The following is a 20,703-nucleotide window of genomic DNA, read 5'->3' as shown; positions in this document are numbered from 1 at the left end:
CACACACACACACACACACACACACACACATATGAACCAAACTACTGAAATTAGGTAAAGGATGTGGTGAAGTTCCAATATCAAGATAAAAAAGTGAAACTAAATGCATATGTTACAAACACACACACACACACGCACGCACACGCACGCACACACACGCACACACACACACACACTTATATGGTGTTTAGGCCACAGATTGTGGTCCCACCCAGAGAGCGTATATTGGGCTCATCAGCATTTCAGGTTTCATTCTGAACCCCTTAGGCCAGAGGTAAATAGAACTTACTTCTGGATGACATTCTTATCTGCAGTAACAAACAACTACAAAGACTTGTGCATAACTGCACTCTGGCTGGGTTGATGTAACATTCCCAATTATTAGCATGCTTTAAAGAAGACACATATAACCATACTGTCTAGTAGTCTAGTAGTTGTGTACAAAATGCAGGGCAGCTCCACCTGTTTCCAGTCTTTATGCTAAGCTAAGTTAAACAGCTGCTTGCTGTAGCTTCATATTTACTATAAAGATATGAGAGTGGTATCAATCTTCTCATCTAACTCCTGGCAAGAAATAAACATATTTCACAAAATCAAAACATATTTAAATGTACAGCTGACCATTCCCCAATGGGCTAAAACATTTGAAACAACTGTTTATAGTATACAGAAAGGTACTATAAAACACATCCATTTCACTGTAACTCAAAAGTCAAAAAAAAAAAAAGTATTCTTTAGCTGTATCTCTGCCATCTCGAGCAACACTGTGAGTGAAAACGGACTAATTTTAATGCTAAATGAATTTCTGCAGGGGAGCTCACTCCGTCCCCGTAGCCTCAGGCCATCGACACCCTGGAGAAAAGCAGAGCCAGATATTTTGGTAAAAAATGTCCTGCAGGCAGTAATACTACACGCAGGCGCTGTGGGTTCACAGCAGATACAGTACAGCTCATATTCTCCACAGAGACATGTTATTGCCGGCTGGCGTCACAACAATCTGCTCTTTATTTTCCACAAAATGGGACACGGTTGCACTTAAAAGACAAAATGTTCATTATTGTTTCAATTGTTTGTCCGAGTCAAATGTGGGTGCATGATCTTTTTGGTTGTGTGCCTGTAGTTGTGTATGTACACACAATCTGTTACATGTTAGGATGCTTGCGAGTCAAAGTCAAGTGGAAACTGTAGAAGATGAGGGCAGCAGTGAGAATGTGTTTCTGGGAAATGTCACTCAATCAGGCATGTGTGCAGGTTTGATCAATTATTAGTCCTAACTGAAGCAGGAAATACTTCACTACATATCCTTTCCTTTCTCTAACGATAAACATCTCTCTCGCTCTTCCACCCTCCCATCACCCCTTTCCTTCCCTCCTCCTCCTTCTTTTCCTCATCCACCCATCATCCTTCTCTGTCCCTCTTCCTCTATGGATGAGTGGTGATATTCCCGTGGGATAGTGGAGGAGGAGAGCTTTCCAGGGCCTGTTGCTTCATCATCCCAAATAAAGCAGGGAACATGTTCAGACCACCTCACCCTGGGTTCAGTGATGAAACCTTCAGACAGAAACTCATTTTTTGCAGTCATGCCCTCCTTTGTACACACATTCCCTCTTTTTTTTTATGATGCCTTTTTACACTTGTTCACTGCCCTGGTATTATTACTGTATTCCATCAGCCATCATTTATGTGCCTTTTATTGATTCTGTCCTTCCACTTTTTGTGCAATCTGTTAACGCTGTAATTTGCAAGACAAACTAAATATGTGGTTGTTAATATCAACTTTTCATCTACATTGCTTATAAGTGTTCGTCCACGTATTTCATTATCTCCAAAAAGAGAACAAGTAGTAAATAAAGAACTTAATACATATTTACATTGACTTTCACTCAGCAAGTCCTAGAGGGAAGAAAAAAATTCCATGTTCACCTGTGATACTTCCCCATAATCTATTTCTCTATCTCTCCCTCCCTTTTCCTTTCTTCGTCTCGCGCCCAGTTTCAGTCTACATGTCTCGGCTTGTCGGAGTTTTAGAGGAACCACGCACTCCTTTTTCTCCTCAATCCTCTGGAACAATCACAGCGTGCCCTGCTCAAGGGCAGCAGCAGGGTGCGCCCCATCGTGGAACAGGGAACAAGGAAGATTGACGCACTGTTGACCTCTAGGCTTGGTCCACAAGTCTGTTGCCATAGAGATAAATTAATCTGTTTTTCACTGTAATAAACTACCTGCTTCTCTGTTATTTAATCTCATAGGGGCTTATTACAGGAAGTTCATTCTTAAGTCAAAAGTTCACATCTTTGAGTCTAACATTTTATTTGTTTTAATCTTTAATTAATATAAAGCCCTAACTCAAAAAAATATTGCTGCTAAAGATTAAAAGGTCCAAGATGTAATATATTATAAGGGAACAAAGAAAGCAATACTAACTTTTCTGACAACAATGCTAATGCCAGTATTTTCTCCTTTTGAAATTTCCGTTCCGTGTTTTGGCCTGTGTGTTGTTATCAACTCTGGGCAGTTGATAACAACACACAGGCCAAAACACAAACAGAAATTTGACAGCCAGTTCTGGGTTACCTGTAAAAACATGAACCCAGCGCGCAACAGCTGTAACGTTAGTACAGCCATGAAAGCAGCAAACAAACGAATGGGATCAATGGAGATAAATTCTACGTTTCTACATTCGACATTCTGGATTTACCCTGCAGAGATCTGAGGAGAAGTTAACCATAGTTTTCATAAATCGACCGGAGTTTAGAATTCCGACTCAAAGAAAGCGGAAGGTAGCGGAAATCCGTCTGAAAAGAGGGACATCTGGCAGAATTTCCAGCGGCAATGGAGCAACGCTGGAAGTGGAACGTCGTGGATATAGACTACATTTAATCGGATACAGAGCAGCATTTCATATTAATGGAACATTTGCATGTTATTTATGCCTTTAAATTGTAGAGCAATTATTGCTGCAAACTGGATATATACTTTCTTGGAAAGTGTCAAGGAAATTAATGTTTATATGAGTGATGTGTCAACTAGTGCCACAACTGTGCCAACAACAGAATGACAGGTGAAATAAAGGTGAAATACTTTCAACAATTGAGATATGTCAGAAAAACTTTAGGGCACAAGTAAACTGAAGTTTTTATACTTATTTCTATGTTTACACAGAATATGAAATATGAAATTGCCACATAAACAACATTCTTTGAATACCTTAAGTCCAGTCAAAAAGCAAAATAGGTAGAATATTTAATGGAAAGTGAAACATTTTAAGTTTAGATGTAGAAAGGTATAGTTGTGTGCACACTGAGTTCCCAAACACTGAATGAATTACCAGACTCAAAAAGGCTACATTTCTTTCAGTCTAAGGCAATGGCTTTTTAAGTCATCAGTGAACGTTTTTGACTTAAAGTTTAGTCATCAACAACATGCAAATGGGAATGGGTGTGCAGGGATAAACAGCTTTAATTAAATACTATTTTATTTACACTAGGGTATTTCAGTTCCTCTTTTTTAGTCATATCCGGGAGATACGCACCTGCTATTGTATGACTTTAGTCTCTTCTGAAAGAGAATTCACCTGCCGTTGCAAAGGAGGGGATGAGAGGAGGGTAGGAAGGAGAAAGGGAAGGACAGAATGAATAGAGGAGGCCAGGAGAGAAAGTCATGCCATCAAGACAAATGCAGTTTGTCACCCCATAAAAACAAAACGCAAATCAAGGCAGATGTGTAAATGGAAGACTGGAGAAGATGGGAGGAGGAGGAGGAGGAGAAGGAGACAAAAAGCAGAGGGGAGGCGGGGGGGGGGGGGGGTGTCAACTCCTGCAACTAGTTTAACCTGAATCCAAAGCTAACAAGATGCCGTGATTGCATGGCACTGAAAATATGAAGGAACAACCAAAGACAACAGACAGAAAAAAAAGAAAATTAAACACAGGCTTTTGTTCACTCTACTCTCCTCTCCTCAGGTTTCAGACAGACAAGAACTCTCTCTCTCTCTCTTTGACACAAACAAACACACATACACACACACACACAAACCCTCACTCCCAAAAAAGGCAGGTTTTTTTAGATATAAGGATCAAGTTGTGTGCATTCGCCCGTGTCTCATGTCACACTGCAATGCTTTCAGGAAGCATGCAGGCAGCATCTGTAAAGTCAATCTTCATGAGTAACACACACACACACACACACACACACACACACACATTAAAAAAAATCCGGCAACCTGCACAGCCTCACTTCAAGTCAGAGCACATTTCATGCAGTTGTATAGTACTCGGTCATTAGTAAATAGACAAAGACGAGTTACAGAAACATATGACGGTGCACCACTGGGCCGTCCTGGTGGAATGGTGGAAGAGGTATTTAGTTCCTTTACTTAAGTAAAAGTAGCAATGGATGTGTGAAAATACTCTGTTACAAGTGAACATCCTGCATTTAAAATCTTACTAAAGGAAAAGTAAGGTTAAAGTATGCAGGGTGTTATATTATGATTATTATAAATGATGCAATAACGCTCAAGCAGCATTCTAATGTTGTTTATCTGCTGTTAACTGTCTAATAATGCCAAATATGCCAGAAAAACAGCCTAAAACTAAAACTAAAATTATAATTGCATTAAATCAGAGCACAATTAAACAAAGTTATCATAATAATACAAACAAGTGTACAGTTGAGAACCAAAGAGGAAATAAAAGAAATCATCACCCACACGCGCACACACACAGTAATTCACTGCGACGCTCTGAGATGTGTAACCTATACAGTGCATCAGGGTCAACAGTTGAGACAAAGTGTTGTATTACTCTTCTCATAACTGCGGGTGAAAAAAGAAAAAAGCTGCAAACCATGAACACTGTTGAATGTGGGTTTTCACAACATTGTCTATATGTCAATGTGCTAAAGCTTGGTATTCAGGGTTTGGATCAATCCCATGAAAAGTCACACTGTTTAACTACAATAAAAACTATTACATCGATAATAATAGTACGGTAATTTTCCATTTGTGATCATTATGTGTTTTGATCACGGCCGGGGAAAATGTCAGTTTAGATGTTACTCAATGATATGTGACTGCAGGGCCATCAGAAATAAAAAACACAATTGCATTGCCATAATACATCATGAATCTACTACTGAAGCCCCGAGTCAAGGATGTGTCATGACACAAATATGTTGTCAATTCTTACTTTGTCAGAAATACTTAATACATGTGTTTATTCAGTTATTAATTTACTTATTTTTAAACGCAAATTACAAATTAGTTAAACAACTTATAATTTTGTTTTATTTTATTTATTACAAGATGGTGTAATTGATGATGTGACTATTATTGTAAGCAAAAAGTTTACCGTGTCAGTCAATTTTATTTATATAGCACCAAATCACGATTCACAAGTGCTGCCAAATACTGGTAACGTGTGTGTCAATGGGAAGAATTCATTTCTAAAATGCTGATGAATTCATTGTGGGGCTATAATGACCTATTTCCTGTTTTGTGTATGTGTGTGTGTGTGTGTGTGTGTGTGTGTGTGTGTGTGTGTGTGTGTGTGTGTGTGTGTGTGTGTGTGTGTGTGTGTGTGTGTGTGTGTGTTAATCAATGTTGTATTTTCTTTTCTTTCCATTTTGAAATAGGGCTTTATCATAGCATCTGACAGCCAGATAACATGAATGGCTGAATAATGTGACCACAATCTAAAGCAGGGATTCTCAAAGATGGGTCTGTGTCTTTTCCAGAGGGTCCGTGAAAAGTTTGAAGATTAATTCACAATAATTATAATTTTTTTTTATGAATAATATTTTTTTTTTATATCTATAATAGCTCAAAGATTACATTCTAATCTAACAAATCTATAACTCCTACAATCTGCAAATATGTTTAATACATGTCTAATATCTTTCTAATATAGTTCACTTCTTTCTCATATCTGAGACTATAGAAGTGTAAAAAAATAGGCTTTGTCAAATTATTCCAAAGGAATTAGATGAATAAGTGGGTCACCAGTATATTCTTGTAAGGGGTCCTTGGCTGAAAAGAAATTGAGAACCTCTGATCTAAGGACATTATATGATCTACAGTATACTCTTTCATAATTATTCATGAATTACACTCCATGTGCCATGCTCTTTAATGGGGTCCAGGCAGACCAGCCTTTGTGACCTTTCATCTGTGTGCATGCAAAAGAAATCCCTAATTACAGACATCAGCACACTGTAATCCTCCTCTCACACATAATTGCAAGGTATGACTCAGAACAACAAATGACAAAGCTGGGCATGCACAGTGCCATCAGAAAGTAAGATGGACGCAGTTTTGATTTTTATCTCAATAGTCACATGTTTTGACGCATGCTTTCTTCATGAATGTGAAGTGATTCTGTACAATGGGTCTGTACAATCAAAACAGTTTGGTGTGATTCAGTTACCTAAAAGGGACACTGTAGTTTAACAGTGCTGGGAATAGATAGTTCTATGATCATGTATAAAAAGGAGTGAAAGAGGATAATAGTTTAGTAGTATGAAAATCTTTTAACACATAAATAAAATCTGACATTAGAAAATGTGTTTCAGGAATTACTGTGTCACCAACATGAATAGTTTGGCATAGAAAGTGTGAGTCCTCTGGAGAAATTTTACATGAATCCAATTTGCTTTCCAGCATTTGGCCCAATAGAAACTCAAAATACTCATCAAAGGAACCTTTTCTCATTGTTGGATATCTATTGTCACCTGTCCATGATATCCGTGTTATTATTGTGACTAAAATATGTCTATTGTCACACGTTTCTTCATCCTATTTGGCTAATGGGTAATAGCGCACAATGTCATCGAAACCAGAGTTCTGGAGGGATGACCAAATATCACAATAGTAAGTTGATTTGTTAGGACAATAAGTATTACACCAACAGTCACAAGCTGTGCTCAATTATACTCACATTCTTACTCCAGCCTTTATTTATTATGGTGTCATTGTCACTTAGGAGTAATTACTAGATATGTTCCTGACTAGTTCAGACTTGCAGAGGACTTACGAAAAGCCTGCTCTTCCACTGAACTTTATAACGTGTTAACATTCCACAAGTTATATCCTCACAGAGAAATTACTTCTTGTTGCATGGTGCGGTATAGTAATGAATACATCCCCTTTCATTCCCTGTTCCTATCTAACAAACATGCATTCTTTAGTCATTACAAATAGGTGCTGGTCTGTTTGGTTTTTAAAACAGGCCTGGCAGTTATAAAACACACACTCCAATGCTTGTCACTAACGTTCATGCATTCCTCTAGAGATGGTGGATGGCACCCACGCATCACAAGTTACTGGAGACAGAAACCAAGATAGATCGATAGATTGTTAATATTAAACAGATTATAAAATATATCTTCTTTTACAGTAGGGTGTCGAGAATAATTTTCCTTTTGGTGGGTTGACAAAAGGAGTTAAAGGTGAGAAATGTCAATGATAGGAAGCTTTAGCTGAATAAACTCCTTGTCTCTTGTAAATTAGAGAATACAGAAGCACTTGGCAACTTGGTGCCAGAAGTGTAAAAGTTCAACAAGTTCTCAATTTGTTAATTATGTTTAATTATTAATATGTCAATTATGTTACTTAAAATGGCTATATGTAACTTTCAGTTCGTGTTGATTCTAGCGGCCGCTTTGGACAAAAACGGTACTGTTTTTACCACACCTGCAGTCGTAAAGGTCTTTTCATTACGGTACTGTGTTGCCCACTGAATTACTGAGTTAGCATTACCGCGAGGTCATACAGTCGCAATGAATGTTTTGCTCAACCAGAATATCATTAATTTACCATAAGAGAATAAGTTACAGATGCATCGTTGCATTTCAAGTGTTGCATACGGTAACTTAACCTGCTCTGGATGTATCGTGAGCTAAACCGGGTATCACTGTCACTGTGTCACGAGCCAAAGCATTAAGAGATGTAGCAACCAACGTAATAATAACTTAGATTAATATAGCACATTTCATGAAACCCACGTACACTTTACACAAGTAACGTTACAAGGGGACAAGGGCAAAGAAAATAGCAGGCCAATACAAACAAGCACTAAAAGGAACAAAACTTCTGCGCTAAATAGAAGGAGGACGTAATTTAATGTTGGCTACTGACATAGTAGATGGTTATTTTATGAATGAAATAGACATATAACATACCTGATGGCCAATTCGGGGTTGGTTTTATATCATTTACAATCCCGTAATTTTCTCCAACTGCCCGACTGAGTGTGACTTGCGTTATCGCCCGTTGTCTTTCACTTTCCCTTTTAGCTTTAAGTTGTTCTTCGTTTAATTTCTTTCTTTCCTGTGATGGTCCTGCTCCAGTATCAGCCACAACTACAGCAGATAACTTCTTAACTAACATTACAATTAGGCCTATCAAAAGAAATATCCTGCTTCCTTTAAACTAGCTCAAAAGGCTGGATACTATCACAGGCTTTCCGGTGTTTCAAAGATATCTGTGACCCGTCAGAATGTGTTACTGTAGCGCCGTCTACCTGCCGCAAATCATTCTGTGACTGTGCGGGAAAAATCGGACCCGGGCAGAGGCCTTAATAAAAACTATATAAAAATAGCATTCTTTTCACTGTTAGTCTCGTTTGCTGTTACAGGTCATTTATGATCATTGTATGAAAAATGACAGAGCTTTAGAAACATTAAAAAGTTACATATAGTCACTTTAACGTAAAACAAAACATATAGATTTCATCATGGGCTTTGGGAAACTGTGATGGACGTTAGCTGACATTTTGTAGACTAAATGATAAATTGATTAGTCAAGATAATAATAAGTGGATTAATTGATAATAATAACAAAAACATTAGCAGGGTAAAACAATTAGTTAATTAATCATTCAGTCAATTGACAAAAGAATAGTGCAACAAGCCCTCCAACACCGTAGAACTGCACATGACCGTAACATGTGACTGTAACACGAGACCGCAGTGGCAGTTTTAATCACATGGTTGTTCTAATTAAGGTAACAGTCACAGTTTTAAAGTAGTTAACGTTGTGAAACTAAACTAATTAAATTTAGGCAACAAGAATACTTAGTTAGGTTTAGGAAAACATCAGGGTTTGCCTTAAAATGAGTAACGTAAAACTGCTATATCGGAATTAGAGCCGTAAAAGTCAGTTAGCCTATTTTAAAAAGTGACGACCTTTGGTATCACACAAACCCCGGTCTCCTGAGTGAAAGTCCAGTACATTATCACCTCACTTCCTCGTTTGCTCCCACGATAATTACCCCAGCCACGAGTGGTGCTTGCACAATCGACCTGTACGGTCGTTTTCTGGGTGAGGAAGGTATGGAATAATCAGTTACTATTCTGAAAGCCAATTAATTATTTCTATACAATTGTAAAATTGTACATGATGGACACAACATTTGAAGAAAGTTGTGGACTAAGATTATCTGGGAGAGGGGTGGAAAAAGGGCACCAGTACACAGAATGTTTTCTAGCATGTAATGCATGAATCATTTTCTCCACTGGAAGTGCACCCATTAGTGCATTCTATCACCTTTTCTCCATTGGAAGTGCAACTTGGAAGGCACTTTATCACATTTTCTTTTAAATTGAGCGAGCACTTATCATGTCATATTATCTACCATAGAGGCATATAAGAGGGCATATTTTGATTGCCGTGTTTGGTCCTTCCACTCTTTTATCTACACATCCATCCACACACCAGCCTACTTAATCCTTTCATTCATCCTCCTCAGGGCCGTCAAAACTGTCTTACAGGACACACACACACACACACACACACACACACACACACACACACACACACACACACACACACACACACACACACACACACACACAGGTGGCAGTGAACAGGTCTGTCCACTATGCAGGAGGACATTATGCACTAAAGAAGGGACACACCTTTACTTGCCAAGACTTCAGACTCAGCAGGAACTCAAGGCAATAACAAGACTCCTGCAACTTATGATTAAAAATCTACCAACATTCAACTGTTTGTATCATGCGGTGTGATTAAAAATAGATTATTTGTGGAGCATTTGCATATTTAATGACATAAAAGCAAATTAAATGTTGCAAATTGATGTTTCTCTGATGATGTTTGTTTGTCAGTTGTATTAGAAAAAACATAAAAGAAGCTTTCTAATGGGCTTTTGATTATTGTAATTGTAATCTAAAGTAATGAATCCTTGCATTGCATTACATTGAATCCATCATAAACATGTTTTTATTGGTAATAAACAATAATAATGATACGAAAGTGACATTAGAATTACAAGGCATCAATATGCTGATGATGCGTTGTTAATGATGAGTTGTACATGCGCACACTTAGCCTGACTGCAGTTCTGTTGTTTTGTTTTTTTTCCCCATTCAACATCTTGTATTTAGACTTTTCTTTATATTTCATTTGCTTTGCTTCAGCATCCAGTTTCTTTTTGCAATGACAATTTCATAAAAAATTCCTAAACTCTTAACACACCAACACGCCTACAACACACATTTGGCAAAACAGTTTCATGTTCAAAATCAGTTACTATTGTCACATTGTAAACTAAACGCCAACACTAATTTTCAAAATACAATAATACAATACACTGCAGTTTCTCTTGAAGCCTCTCTACATTTTCGTTTTAGTAAATGCATGCATTTTGTTTCTTTGGATGCAGAAATTCAATACAAAAAATGAATGACCCATCTCAGAGTAGCTTTATAGAATGTACAGTTTATGAAAAAAGAAGACAGAGACAGAATTGTCCTGGTACTCATCTTCCTCTCCCTCGTGCAGGCATTTTTCTTACTTTCTTTGTGTTCATCTATATTGTTCAAATAGGTCCTCTTTTACAGTTTTTTTAAAGTGCTAACACACTAAAATGACATGCCTAGCACAATTATTTAAACTGACACACAGAGAGCAAAACATCTTCTCAAGTCTCCAAAAGTCTAAACACATTTTCTGCTTTACACACATTTTGCAATTCAAAATGGCACTTTTTTAATGCACTGAACACGGTTCTCTGCATAAGACACAACAATCTGACATAAAGTCACGTTTGCCATTTCAAAACACTGCCATTCAAAATGACACTACATGAGCTACGGCAATTGGCCAACATATGTGCCACCTGGCCAAACACCTCAATGGTTAATTGTTACCACTTCAATCAGGAAGAAAAGAATGAAAAGACCACAGGTGAGCACCTGTTTTTTGTGAGCATATTTTTGTTCAGTCCAATGTAACTATATCTGCTGTGCATATGCTACACTGACTTGTTTGGTGAAAAATAAAATAAAAAAATATCTGCAAATATTTCTGTGCATGTGAACAATTTGATGAATTTTCAACAATTTGAACTATTATAGTATTATGGCAAAGCATACTAAAGATGAGAGTGCCTTTCATTATGCCCAACAGTGTGTTGGTTAGACAAAAATCTGGTAATATGAATGAAGTTTGTGCCATTTGGTGCAGCAGTTTGATTTTAATAATTTAATGCTATATGTAGTTTTGGTTGCAGTGCTTCATTTTGCAGGATATATGAGGTATTTTGCAGTTTGGGGATGTGGTTTTGTGAATTGTGCTAAGTATTTTGATAAAACCAGCCTAGTTTGCAAAATTGTGTTTTAGCAATTGGAAAAACCTGTATCATATGGTCATGCGATTGAATGGACCTCAACACCTGAGTGAGTTTCCTAGATGTCAATCAGCTGTGATTGATCTATTTGCATAACTTCAATCAGCTGTTCCTCAGTAGCAATGGAATAAAATGCATGGGGACATATTTGTGTTTCAATTTAGAATATGAACAGCTGTTCTCTGTGACTTTAGCCTATAAGTTAGGTTTAGAACATGCTGTTATCTGTTTTGACGTACAGTGTGAAAGCATTTGTAAATTTGGCAGTAAAAATCCATTGTTTTGGTCTTGGTTGAGCTTGTGTGTAAAAGAAGTTCAAGCATTTAAAATGTGTGTTAACTGTATGCATTTTGTGACAAAGCAACAAGAGATGTGTTGAATAGCATGATTGTACTTCATATAAGCAGTGGAATAAGACATTCACGTGCATACCTCCACGTACCTGTTAACACCCTGAGGAAGAAGCACCTGTTCACGGCCCCGTCAAAACTAGACACGGAGAAGAAGCATTCAGTTGTTATGCAACACGTACCTTGAACAAACGTAAGACCAGAGCTTAAGACTTTTTGGTTTTCCACTGCCTTTTATGAAATACATTTTTATTTGTTTATTCATATCTTGCTGCACTATAGCTGCACTGTCTGCACTGTATTATACCGTAATCTATCTTACTCTATTTTAGTTTATTTGTATCTTATCTTTATTTAACTCTTTTAAAATCCCATTTACGTGTGTCTTTTTATTTTTGTATATCTTGTAATGTAATGTATTTAATGTCTTGGAAAGCACTTTGGATTGCCTTGTTTTTAAAGATGCTATACAAATAAACTTGCCATGCCTTGCCTTAATCTAGAAACGTATGCTTTTATATAATTAAGCCAGTTCCCTAAGGCATTTATGAATTACACATTTGTATACTGTATATTTTACAAGCAAGATCTAACAGCAATTATTTTGAAGAACATGCAAAACAGGACAGTTTGCCAAAAATACATAATTTATTTCTCATATCACTTTTATGTGAAACATTCAGGTATTCACAGTGTCAGATCATTGCAGGCAAAGAGAAATGAAATTTAAATGCCAAACAAACATCAAATGACAACGGAGAATTTGAATTTTGGCTTTGATTTGAGCACAATGGGACAAGCTGATATCCTCCCAGCTGTGGTGTTTAACTCCCTCTGCTGGTTAGCAAATGAAATGTGACGAGTGAATGTTATTTCAGAGTTTGTGTTAAAAATCAGGAGCTAATTTTGCCTCATATCAAGTTCACGTTGTCAAGTTAACATTTGAGACTGAAATACATCAATACACATGTAACACACATTTTTTTGATGCAAGCTTCAGCCAGTTTAAGTTAAATCTTGCCTATTATAAAGCAGTGATACATGAAAAACCTAAACCGTTGTCCATCTGCTTTAAAAATATGAAGAAAAAAAACAACTCTGCACTCTAAGTAGCTAACACCCTTTATTGACCTACCTTTGTTTTTTCCACAGCTCCTGTTATAGAAACACTGTTGCGGACGTACTGCAGTGTACTGTGTCCCTCCTTCACTGCTGCAATGACACAAAGAGAAGAGAAAACATACCATCAGTGTTAGTCATGGTGGATTATAATATGATGCTATGGTGAGATAGTCAATATTATTTTTTTCATTCATACATTCATTTTTGAAGAAATAAATACCCTATATGTCACCAAATTCAGGAACATGTAGTTTGGTTGTAATTGATAATAATTAGGTTCTGTCTCCTAAGTGTCTGGCTAATGACGCCCGGGCAGTGCTCTAATGATACCCAATAATTTACTGTCATACGAGTTCAATTGTACACTGTATCTATCGCCTCAGTGTGGTAATGCTCTTGGAACAATTCCAGCTCAATGGCACAGCCTATTGTCCTCAAGTGGTACTGCAGGCAACCGGGTAGACTATGGGAAACGTATTAAAAATAGAGGAATACGTTTGGAAGTCTTCTTTTAGTCCTATAAAAATGGCAAGACACCCATGAAAAATCCGCTATGTTATCTTAATTATCAATTTAAAAACTCGTCACTGTCCAAGGTGACGTCATTCAAGCGTAACTGTCGTGCGTCAAGGCGTAGCCTGAAACAGGTGGAATCAAATCCCGGAAGTGAGATGCGGCCCCTCGTCTCTGAAGATGGTGCCTCAGCGTAATGCCAGATAAACACAAAGAAATGAGTGATAAACACATAATGTCACAGCTGCAACATGAAATATGTAATATTTGAATGTCTGGTTACTGTAGATAATTGATAAATTTCTCCTGAAGGCGAACAAGATGGATATCAGCAGAGCCGACGGAGGCTCCTACACGGTGAGACACTTAACATACGGGTAAACGTTTACTTTTTAAGCCTCTGTTAATACTTTAGTTTTACTTTTTCTTTCCTTAGCGAGTGTTAAACACTTGTATGGGTGTTTTATGTACCTGCATTCTGTGTCTTTTCACGTCTAAAATGTCATATTATGCAACTCTTTGAAGATACCATATAGTACTGGAGGCTAAGTTAGATGCCGATGGACTGGCTGTAAATACTTGAGTGAAATAGTCGTTTTAAATTACAACTAAGTTTTACGTATAGTTTGAATCATTTATCTAACATCATTTAATACATGTTTCTGTCTTTCTTCTGTAGGATAATCTCATTGGGACTTTACTTGCTCTTTTTGGAAATGTGCTTGTCAGCATCTCCTTAAGTATTCAGGTACAGACCTCTGTCCTAAACAAAACTTCCTTGATAATAAAGTATTTGTTTAAAAGTATGGATATTATGTCTCCTATGGAATAGTTTTGTGTCTCAAATTTCTGTGTATTATGTCCTCTTATACTAGTGCTCTGTGTCAACATAGCATCAGGATCACCTAGTAATAATAACCCTTTTAGAGCTAGGCTGTCATACAGTATTATCCGCCTTCAATAGAAACTTATATGGATGAATATACAGTTGTCATTGTCATTGATTTTTTTCCCCTTTATTCTGTCTGTATGTCTAATTTACAACATCTCTACTGCAAAACCATTTTGTTTGTTTGATTTAACCATACCCTCGATGTTTGCTTTGTGTTAAGCTACATATACTGCAGTAGACTTTGTGTTTACCCAACTAACTGTCTATTTCCTGCACCCCTTTCACTGCAGAAATACAGCCATGTGACATTAGCAGGAACCAAGGACCTGCGTGTCTTCTACCGCACTAAAACCTGGTGGTGTGGTTTTGTTCTGACTTGTCTTGGGGAGGGAGCCAACTTTGTTTCCTATGCCTTTGCCCCCCTTGCTCTCGTAGCACCTCTAAACGCTGTGTCTGTCCTTAGTGAGTATTTGTTCCCTAGTATTAGAAAATGAGTTCACTGAAATGGATATTGGTTCTCTCAAATGTATACATAAAACAAACTAAAAGGAAAGTTTAATTAATGTATTAATGTCTTGCTTTTCTTTTTGTTTTCAGCTAGCTCAATTTTGGGTCTTATTTTTCTGCGCGAGAAATCGAAGCCAAAGGACTTTGCGAGTAAGTTCAGCATACATGTGTAACTGAAGACACTCCTATGCAAATAGCATGGAATATGTGCAAATTTTTAATCGGCCTCATGCCAAACTTAACAAACTACATACTGCCTACTCAGCTGCTTCAGTATATGTAAGACCTTATATTAGTACTTATAATGCTCTTAAGTACTTAAAAGTACTCTTTGTTGAGTTGTAATGTTAACAGTCTCTCTACTATATCATGTACTATATGTCACGTTTCCTACTGGAATTGAATGGATCTAATTGTTAGACTGTATGTTATTTCAGAGCGCTATGGACTGTCCTTCGTGGGCTGTATTCTAACCATAGGAGGAACATACCTCTTTGTAGCATTTGGACCAAACTCTCATGAAAAACTCAAAGCAGAGAACATTGTGAAGCACTTTGTAGGATGGCCTGTTCTCTTGTATCTGGTAAGATTTTTTCATTTACTTAAGTAGTTCAGAAGCACAAGGCTCATCAATACACAGTTGACTAAATTTGCCTCTTCTTTCAAATTGACGGATGTAAGACGATTGATTCAAGTGTAGCACCCAAATGTGAATGTATAGACATGTTGAATATAGACAAATTGTATATCCTTAACAAAAAGTCTAACTGCAAAATGTCTTTACACAGTAACAGTATTGCTAGAAATGTTCTTTTACACCTGTGGGCCTACAAAATGCAATTTCTACACACCTATTGCATCCCTCATTTATACTCTTCCATAACACCTTTAAAAGCAACACAACAGCCCTGCAGTACTAGCCTGACAATGCCAGACCCACATCAAGATGTTGGGTCTGGGAACTCACTATTGGCAGGGCTCAATCCGAGGGGCAGGATAAACTGTTGTCTTTCAAATTCCCTCTGCATGCAATAGGATAGCGCGGATAGCAACGAAGAAGGTAGCGAAGCTAGTTGATAGATTAAACTTTTGCCGTATCTGGTCGGCAAAACTCCGAACACATCTTCCTTTTTTAAGAATGATTTCAGTGCCGTTCTTTTCTCAAAGAAAACCTTAACTCCGCAAGTCTTCCAGAAGACCTCTGTTCCCAGCAGCAGCAGCGATAAGCCCGCCCACCGACTCTATACACGATGTGATTGGCCTGACTAGAGTTTGGTTTTTCCAGCTCGCATGTCAACGGAGAGTGCCTAGACCCCCCTGGCTGCAAATTAAATTTGGTGCTGCTAGGGTGCGTCTTGATTTCTAGGCTACTGCAGTACAGTTTTGGTGACTCATGTTCTGTTTTTTGAGGAGACTGTCAAAGGTTTTATATCTACTCAGTGGTCATCTTTTAGGCTGAGGGTTGTAGTGTTGAAAAGAAAATATGCTGTGTGGTTCAGTCAGAGAGTCACAAGTGAGTCATATTAGGTGGAATACCAATTACCACTATGTGTCTCTATAACATTTAAAGACATCTTACAGAGGTATGAAGAGGATAGTCACTCTCTGTATTGTCACAAATAATTCATCATTATTTAATGTTCCAAGGGGTAAAAGTCTTTAAAACCTTAAATAAATGTCACACACACACACTGGACAACTGCGTTAGCAAAGAGGAAGATTGGTTACAAGTAGAACATCGTCAACACTGTCTGAGAGATACTTAGTGGGGTATTTCCTTTACAACACTACACACTGCAGTAATGACCATCAAATCCTCTGTCAGTCTCAACCAAAACCATACATTGGTCTTCCCCTTTAGGTACTGTACAAATCGTGATCCACAAACTTAAATTGAACACAGCAAATTTCCCAACCTTCTCGATCTGTGTTCTAATCCAGCATACATGTTTGTCTCTGGCAACGACTGCAATACTTCCTGTTTTATTTATTTGATATTAATTTAGTGTTTATTGTTGCTATTACCCTTATTGACAGCTCCTGGAGATTATCACATTCTGCCTGCTTTTATACTTCTACAAACGGCGCAGTGCTAACTACCTCGTTATTATTCTGATGCTGGTCGCGTTACTGGGTGAGTCTCCGGCATTAAAGCCAGTCAATTTCAAACAATCCATAAAGTCAAGCTATTACCATACTTTATTAGAATACATTGTCACGTTTTTAATGTTTAAAATGCACCTAAGCTGTTCTGTCTCTGTGGTTTGTCCTGTATTTAACTGTGCTTTGCTGCACAGGCTCGGTCACAGTAATCACAGTGAAGGCGGTGTCAGGCATGTTGGTTCTTACCATCGAGGGCAACATGCAGCTTGACTACCCGATCTTCAGCGTCATGTTTGTGTGCATGGTGGCTTCAGTGGTCTTCCAGGCCAGGTGAGTGAATAGGTTGTGATGTTAAACACTAACATTGGTTTGCTATTTAAGTTTTTAGGGTGAACTAAATTAAGTTATGGTCTTCCAATAGGCTTTCTTTAAACGGTCACTGTTTTTTTTTTTTTTTTTTTGTGTGTTATCACCTTTTTAGATTTCTCTCCCAAGCTTGTAAGCTGTATGACTCCTCTCTGATTGCCAGTGTCAACTACATCCTCTCCACCGTCTTTGCCGTGGTAGCTGGTGAGTAATGCGACTCTTTGCTGCTGATTTTCTGTTTTGACAGGCAGCTTTCAATTGGACCTGTATTAATCGGTGTATGCAAATTACTGCCTGGAACAATGGAAAAAGAGTAAAACCCTCTGCTTTGCTCCTTCAGAGTCACCAAAGACTTCTTTTTTTTTTTTTTTCTGTATTTCAGGTGCTGTGTTTTACTTGGAGTTTAAAAATGAAGACGTCCTTCACATCTGCATGTTTTTGTTGGGGTGAGTGGTTGTCCATCATAGGCCTTTCTGACAAAGACATTTGTCACAGTAGGAAAAGCACAGGTGTGAATAATAAAATCAATGATGGCTGAATTGCATTTAGCTGCTTTAGTTTCGGGGTCCTGGTATTGTGCATTCTGACTCACTGTCGCACCGTCATGGCTTACTGGGACACGAGAATAGAACAGAGCCATCTTTAATGTTATTGGTAACACCTGTGCATTTCCTACTACAAGTCCAAATGTCTGCTGTGATAAAGGCATGTGACATTATTTTTTAATGCTAATAGCCAAACACTAATAAACCTAGAAAACAGACATTTGATATGAATATGTGAAGGCATACATTGAAGTATTGTACAAATATTTTGTGATTTGTACAGATCTGCATTCTGTTTCTTTGGGGTCTTTCTCCTCACCAAAAGCAGGAAAAGGACCAAGACCTTTGAGCCATATGTCACTATGGATATGGTTAATGGTTTGTATAAACTTTACATAAATACTGTATTTAAAGATTTTCACGTCTTATGTAAAAAAAAAAATGTTTAAAGTGTGGCTACAACAGACAAGACTCAACATATCTGTAACAATGGCAGTCTACGCTAATGCCTCTTTAAAGCTTTGAACACTTTTGTTACAATTTGAAATTTTCAAACCTTCCCGGTCTACTTTTAAACACTTAATATAAGGGCCATTACAAATATACAATTTTGCGTTGTCATTTTAGCCCACAGTTCCTTACTTGAACCTTATTCTACCTGTCCTTTCCATTATCAGGTGTCCCAACTATTCATGACAAGGGCCTGGTTGTTCAGCCTGACTCCAACAGTGCTTTCTCCTATGGAGCTCTGGTCAACAACGATGGAGTGGCTCCTGCTACTCTACCAGTCAACCTGGAACAACCACCAGTCGGCTCCAGATCCACCGATGCATCTCATGGCCTGCCTGACCTAAAGAAAGATTAAAACCAATATAGATATTTTTTTTTTTTTTCTCCTTCATTCAACTATCTACAACATTCAAGGACCTTGAAAGGTTCAGTTCTTTTAACATATACACAAGACCAAATCTAAGCCCAGTAGGAGGTGTCCACTGGGTGTTTGACTCTGCCTTTACACTCCTATCTACATGCTTTCCTTTCTGAAATCTCAAAACCAAAACGTGATCTTGAGAAGCATTCCTTTTTTTTGTGAGAAGATTACAGTTGTATTCATTCCAAAAATGAACGGAAGAGACCTGAAGCTGCTGGATGTTGTGGTGGAATCACAAACGTGTGCTTAATATGACCGCAGAGATGGTGTTGTGCCTTGAAGCTTACTGCCATCACTCTGTGTTAGCTTTGAAATGTAAGGACTCACTTCCATGACCGTTAAGCAATTTGTTGCTCATTAAAGGGAACCTACAGGGATCTGTTCTTCCGAGGATTGTGTAGTTACTCCTCAAATCTCGTCAAAGTTATATAACGTAGCTGCAGACTTGCCAATGAACATTTTGTCTTTAAATATCTGCCTCTAGCTCTCTCTTACTGTATATGAGCGGTTTTAACTCCACAATTTTGCCTCTCATTTTTGGAATTTCATTGTATTACTATTTATCCTGATGTGACCAAACAATGGGTGCAGATGTTCTAATTTATTGTAATGTATTTATTAATTTTAAAGTTAGCTTTTAGTGTGCCTTAAACAGTAACTGTATACTGGATCAATTACTGTAAGGTGGTGCATAACTCAGGTAGGTGAGTAAAGCACCACTGTAGCAGTTATAAAAAGGCAAGTGTAATCTGTCAGTGTGTATTGGAACAAAAAATATGAAACCTTTTAAAAAAAAAAAAAAAAAAAAAAAAAAAAAGGTGATATCACTTTGGATGACTCAAATAGAAGAGAAATGCACAAATATTTAAATGTGCACTATAAGTATAAATAGTTGATCTACTGTAGAAAGCAAATGTCTAAATTTAGTTTTTGGCTAAATGAATTTTGTTGCCCCTTTAACCTGATGCCTAGATGTTTCTGATGACAAATCAAGAACTAAAACTAAGTGTAACCGATGTGATAGTGGAATCACTAAATAACTCTGTTACATAAGTATGCAGTTAATGTTGCAAAATGACCATTTTGTTATATTTTTCAAATGTTACCTTCCCATTAAAATTTTACAAGCTAAAAGATAATACAGCAATAAGAGAATAGGCATTTTATTATTTAATACTTGCTGTGTATGGCTGAATAAATTGGATACGCTCCACCTCTACATATGTAGCAATACATTTCTACAGTGTTAATAAAGCAGAGAGCCTTGCCACAGTACTCGGTACATAGTTATTTTGGTGATATCAACTGAGGTTTGTTGTGTGTGTATGTGTATAAACTCATTACATCACTGTGTAAACCAACTGAATCCTGTCTTGTTATTAAAACTGCCATCTAAACCTGGTTTTCACTGATGTTTCTCACCAGATGGGGCCTGACTTTTTCTGTCCTAAATGCTTATTTCTTGGTGAAAAGTGCAAACAATAAATGTCCTAACAATGTACTCTGATACTGCAGTATCAGAGTGACTGTGCTCTGATACTGCAGTATCAGAGCACAGTCATAAACTTTGCCATAGAATAGTGGATCATTCTTCCAGAAGGAAAACCTCCCTTGTAGAGTGATCTATCTTAGAAACTGCACACCACTACACTCTAAGAAGTCTATGGAAGCTATGATTATTTATTCTGTGGCTGTAAAACAACACTTTCAAATTCATTTAGCAGTGTTT

General features: G+C 37.5%; 2 protein-coding genes across 4 annotated transcripts in view; one reads left to right on the top strand and one right to left on the bottom strand.

Annotated features, from left to right (window-relative positions):
- Positions 1-13,197, bottom strand: part of grhl3 (grainyhead-like transcription factor 3) — a 31,984-nt gene extending 18,787 nt beyond the window's left edge. Inside the window, exons 1-2 of the mRNA XM_028566355.1 lie at positions 13,131-13,197; positions 12,088-12,134 (exon numbers count right to left, since the gene is read on the bottom strand). The gene's annotated coding sequence lies outside the window, so the exon portion shown is untranslated. The remainder of the gene's footprint in view (positions 1-12,087; positions 12,135-13,130) is intronic.
- On the top strand, positions 12,060-20,249 carry nipal3 (NIPA like domain containing 3). Of its 3 annotated transcripts, XM_028566356.1 has the most exons (13): positions 12,060-12,188; positions 13,148-13,279; positions 13,943-13,987; positions 14,310-14,378; positions 14,813-14,984; positions 15,120-15,179; positions 15,467-15,612; positions 17,067-17,163; positions 17,327-17,462; positions 17,614-17,702; positions 17,881-17,944; positions 18,327-18,421; positions 18,721-20,249. In XM_028566356.1, exons 2-13 carry the CDS (start codon positions 13,277-13,279, stop codon positions 18,906-18,908), a joined length of 1,164 nt encoding a protein of 387 aa, XP_028422157.1. In that variant the 5' UTR covers positions 12,060-12,188; positions 13,148-13,276; the 3' UTR covers positions 18,909-20,249. The 3 variants fall into 3 exon arrangements, with proteins under 3 accessions (XP_028422157.1, XP_028422158.1, XP_028422159.1); XM_028566357.1 differs by lacking the exons at positions 12,060-12,188; positions 13,148-13,279 and adding an exon at positions 13,736-13,823 and having other exon boundaries at positions 13,919-13,987; XM_028566358.1 differs by lacking the exons at positions 12,060-12,188; positions 13,148-13,279 and adding an exon at positions 13,758-13,823.
- Positions 20,250-20,703: the final 454 nt, after the last annotated feature.

Source organism: Perca flavescens, chromosome 20 (genome assembly GCF_004354835.1).
Source record: "Perca flavescens isolate YP-PL-M2 chromosome 20, PFLA_1.0, whole genome shotgun sequence".
Taxonomy (NCBI): Eukaryota; Metazoa; Chordata; class Actinopteri; order Perciformes; family Percidae; genus Perca; species Perca flavescens.
The sequence above is the reverse complement of the archived record's forward strand: the minus strand, read 5'-3'. Positions and strand labels throughout refer to the sequence as shown.